Below are 4,906 nucleotides of genomic sequence, written 5' to 3'. Positions count from 1 at the left end.
ATGCTCACCAGTGGCAAGGGCAATTTCTATTGCAGTTCTGCAGTCCCTATGCAGGCAAAGTTGCCTTTTCACTTTTAGAAATACGAGATCAGACACAGTACATGGCTCCCCACTGGGGCTGTGTGGGGGTCACGGCGACGCCCTGCCCAGCGACTGGCAATGGGAGCTCCAGGAATTTTTGTCTTCCACAAATCATTTCATGAGCAAGGTAAAAGTGCCATTGTCTTACAACAGGAAGAGCCTGTGTGTCCAGATACTGCAAATGTAAGACCATTTTCTCAAATAAATGTCTGCTGTTTCGATAAAAAACTCAGCAAGGAAAATATAGGCTCCGTGCTATACACAATTCCTGGGCTTCCTTCATCAGGAATCACAGCTCTTCTTTTTCTGAAGTGAGATGTTATTTGGGGAGACAAGAGTTTATGTAGCCTGCTTTATGTAATTCTGCTCAGGTATCCCTGCAGATCAGGACTCGCTTTGAAAATGAAAGGCCGTATTTTACTGCAAGTGGGTTGACGTCAATTCCACTCTCAGGGCTAACCAAAAGCCATCAAAATATTGTCTCCTCTTCTGCCTTAGTCTTTCCCAGAAATTATGAGTCAGCAAAAGCTTTCTGAGAGTGGTATATCAAAAAACCCCCTACATTTGTATTGTCCCAACAAAACAAATGGCTAAGATCATTGCAACTCAAATTTGCTTCCTAGAAGAAGGGAAGAATACTCAGAGAAATAAATACCTTAAAAGTTTTGCATTTTTAACAGGGGGGATCCAGCTTTATTTTGTAAATACAGTAAATCATTGGGGAAAGTGCTGAAAATGAGGTCATATAGTAAGAAATGAAACAAAGCGATTAACATGTTGGGATAAAAATAAAAAACTCACCTAAATCCTTTTCACTCTTGGATTAAGGGGTTTATTACTGAAGTAGGATTCTATCCATTTAAGTTTTCTATATCTAAGTTTTATACAGGTTGTCACTGCTTAACAAATTTATGGTGAAAATCCCTGGTGTGCAGTTCCTGACGGAGTTAAGGGAGGGAGGTGGCATCAGGGTGGTCTGTAGCGGAATCTGTTTGCCTAACTTCCAGGTCTAAAAATACGCATAAGAAATCCCTCCTAGGGGGTTTCAGAGGCAAAACTGGTCTTCAGAGCCTGCACAGGGCTCCCAGGAGATTCCTCAGGTCCTACTCAGCATCTCACACCTGGGTGCAGGTTCAGTGCCGGGGTGTGAGGACCTGCATCCCCGGCGTGGAGCGCTGCCTGCAAGAAACAGTAAGGGAATCGATGGCAAACCTGCCCTGCGGTTTTACTGCAGTCCTCACATAAATGACAACGATTTATGAGACTAAAGCCTAGCAGATGGCGAGTTTTCCAGTTTTACCAGGAAGTTTTGCCAGATTTCAGTAGTCTGAGGCACTTGCTGGTCTTTTCTCTCAGCAGTTACTACTGTGGGTGATGTAGTATCTTTGGCTGAGTCTGTGCGAGTTACTAGAGCAGGGCCAGGATGCTCCAGCCAGCAGTTTAGTCCCTGGCTTTGCAGGGGGAAAAAGGCTTAGGCACGCTTTGTGCCACCTGGTCACAGGGCTAGAGGGCAGGCCTTGCCCTCTTTTATTTGCTAGCTTAGATGTAACATATGAAATGAGGGTTTAAAAGAGGGGAAAAAAAATTCTTTCTCACTAGCAACTTTAGAGTTTTTAATATGAGCAGCGTTTTGACCTATCGTAAGTTCTGGTTTAAATGATATTTGTAACATCACTGTAACAGTGCCCTGATGAACTGTGTGCCTGAAGGTATTCATCAATTACAATGTCACATTTGTGATTAATAGGATTTAGAGAAATAATGGGGCTAGCAGAGTCTGGAATACAGTTTGTTTTTTTTTTTTTTCATATGAAATATCTTTGTATTATCAGTGAAATTATACTGGTTTTCTTAATACTTGCACTCGCATAAATGCAGCATCACTGATTCACAGCCTCACTGAGGCTTGTTGGATACTTGTGGCCCCAGCAGGCAAATGCTTGATGCATTGCCTAGTCATAAGCTGGGCAACACATCAGTCCAAACTTTTTATATGGTACTGTGCACATAAAAGTAATGTTTCAGCCCTTAAGTACATGAAATGATAGTGGTAAACTATAACATAACCAGGGTGTAAATGTAGCACAACTATAAATGAATAAGCAGCAACACTGCTTCTGAAATCTGCCGCATGTGATCTGAACACACTGCTTCTGAAATCTGCCGCTCTAAATAAAACAGTTGCTGGTGAATTTGAACCTGAGTGAAGAAGTGTTTGAACTCTGAATGACAGTGACGTCTGATGGGCTCTTTGAAGCCACTAAGCCATGGGATTATCAGAAAACTGTATACTGCTCCAAGACAGGCAGAGAGCAAAGATGCACTTAAATGATTTTTCTACAGCACTCAGCCCCAAAAAAAGGAGGAGAAACAATACAGTTTCCCCTCAGAGCTGTGGATGATAAAGAAAGTCTTTTAGGAAAGAAGACTGTGACTTTTTTTCTCTTTTCCTTTTTTCCCCTCCAGTGTTAGGCTTAAGGAGGAACAAAAGAGCCCAGTTTAGACTCAGATTTTTCCCCACAGTTTGATAACTTTTTAATGGAGCATTATCATAAAGGGCTAACTTACAACTTGAAGATGAAAGCTACTGGAAACCTGGCAAATAACTAATTAGCAGCCTATTTGACTGGGCTTTTTGTTTCTTTGGTTGCTGGAGAATAAAAAGGAGCGTGTGCTCTTTGTTACTCTCTCTTTGCCAGACTAAAGAAGAGAACAAACAAACAAGCAAGCAGGAAGGTGCCTTTCTTGGTGCAGTATTTCATCTCCATAGTGAATGATGATCTCTTTAGGCAGAATTACATAGGGAGCTTTGAAAAGTAAACAAAAGGACTTGGCTCAACTGGCAAATTTGCCAGCTCTCTCATTTCTAAAAGCATCTAAACACACAAAGTTATAGTACATCTTACATGTTTTTATTTGTATACAAAATGTTATAATTTATCAATTTTGTGCAGCAAAGTATAGACACACATACATACACACATACGCCCCCCCGCCCCCAACGCACACACATACAAATACAACACAGACACAACTTTCTTTCTCTCTGCCCTTCAGAAAGGCAACACTGTTTTGGCAGGTCAGCAGCTAGAAATAAGGTGCTATAATTAAGCGGTATCGGAATGTCTTCACTTTACAAATGTGATGTGCAAATTTATGTACAACCACATTTTTTTTTTCATGGAACCCAAAACTCCATGCCCCGAACCACTCAGAGATACAACCATGTATAAAGTGCTAATACTTATGCATGTTTCCAACGACTTCACAATGTAGTTTGAAGTTTAGAACAGTCACTGGGTAGATTGTCACTCGGTGTGGTATGACAGAGAGAAAAGTCACTCAGACATCGCTGGGGGACTGGGAGCGAAAGGACACTTTAGCCTGAAAGCAGCCGCAGAAGAGCACCCACATGGACCTCTGGATTTCCTGGTTTCTGTAGGCGTAAATGATGGGGTTGATCATGGAGTTGTAGGTAGCAGGTAGAAGCGTGGCGTACGTGTACACAGAAGGGTAGTCGGGATCCCCCACTACACAGTAGATGGCAAAAGGCAGCCAGCTGGCTCCGAAAGTCCCAAGGATTATAGCGAGGGTAGAGACTCCTTTTTTGGTGGCGACATAGTGTGAAGCAGTCAGAAAGTGCTGCTGGAGGGCTATCTGGTGGGCATGCCTGCAGACGATCTTGCAGATCTCGATGTAGAGATGGAGCATGATGAGGAAAATGAGAAAGAAAGAGGCGGACAGCAGCGTCACGTTGCTCTTGGTCAAGGGTCTGACGACGCTGCAGGCGGCGTGGTCATGGAGGCAGTTCCAGCCCAGGACGGGCAGCAGCCCCAGGCAGAGGGAGATCCCCCAGGCACCCGCCAGCATGGTGTGGATGCAGAGCACCGTCTTCTCCGAGTAGTAGGTGAGGGCGTTGTAGAGGGAGAGGTAGCGATCAACGGTGATGGCCAGCAAGCTACTCACGGAGGCGGCGAAGGAGGCGACGAGGAAGCCCACCGTCAGCAGGCTGACCGTCTCGGAGCGGATCACGTACTGGAAAACGAAGTTGAGGATGAGGCCGAGGCCGGCCAGGAGGTCAGCCGTGGCCAGGCTGCCCACCAGCACGAACATGGGGGTGCGCAGGGCGGGCGAGTAGCAGATGATGGCCACCACCAGGGCGTTCTCGCAGGCGATGGCGGTGCCGGAGACGCAGAGCATCACGTCCCAGGGGTTGAGGGCGGCGGGCACGGGGGGCCGCGACGACAGCTCCAGCCAGCGGCTGCCGTTGCCGCCGCCGTCGGCCGGCAGCCGGGGGGTGGCCGCTCCGCTCTCGTTCAGGGCCGCCGCTGCCTCCATCGCCGCCCGGGCTGTGCGGGGGCAGAGGCGGTGCGCGAGGGCAGCGTGGCGGCGGGGCGGCGGGCGGCGGGGCGGCGGGGCGGCGGGCGGCGGGTCGGCGGGGAGCGCATGCCGGGCGGCGGCGCCGCACCCGCCCTGTCTGTGGTGCTGAACGCGCGGAAGTTTCCCGCCGGCCCGGCCGCCTCCCGCGCCCCGCCCCCCGCGCGCCCCGCCCCGCCCCCCGCCCCGCCTGGCCCCGCCCCCCGCCCCGCGCCGGCCCGCCCAGCTGCCGCCGCGGCTTTGGCGGGAGCGGGCGGGCGCCGGGGGCCGCGCGGCGCTTGACGTCAGCGGCGGGTTGCTGCTGTGGGGCGGCGGCGCCATCACAGGCCGGGGCGCAGCGCGGCCCCGCAGCCGCAGCGGGGCGGGGGGGTTTGGTCGGGGCCACAGCGGAGCCGGCGGGAGCGGAGGCCGCGTGCGGCTGCTGGCCGGGGGCAGCGCTCGTCCGCCC

At 50.0% G+C, this 4,906-nt stretch overlaps 1 protein-coding gene across 1 annotated transcript; it reads right to left on the bottom strand.

Moving 5' to 3' along the window:
- Window positions 1-3,146: 3,146 nt before the first annotated feature.
- On the bottom strand, window positions 3,147-4,425 carry GPR6 (G protein-coupled receptor 6). Its single transcript, XM_074862268.1, has one exon. The coding sequence runs from the start codon at window positions 4,417-4,419 to the stop codon at window positions 3,424-3,426; it is 996 nt and encodes a 331-aa protein (XP_074718369.1). The 5' UTR covers window positions 4,420-4,425; the 3' UTR covers window positions 3,147-3,423.
- Window positions 4,426-4,906: the final 481 nt, after the last annotated feature.

Source organism: Strix uralensis, chromosome 3 (genome assembly GCF_047716275.1).
Source record: "Strix uralensis isolate ZFMK-TIS-50842 chromosome 3, bStrUra1, whole genome shotgun sequence".
Lineage (NCBI taxonomy): Eukaryota > Metazoa > Chordata > Aves > Strigiformes > Strigidae > Strix > Strix uralensis.
This window is presented reverse-complemented; position numbering and strand designations above follow the sequence as displayed.

Bases quoted from the DNA above. Each gene is read 5' to 3' on its own strand.
- GPR6 (XM_074862268.1), bottom strand. From the start codon at position 4,419: ATGGAGGCAGCGGCGGCCCTGAACGAGAGCGGAGCGGCCACCCCCCGG.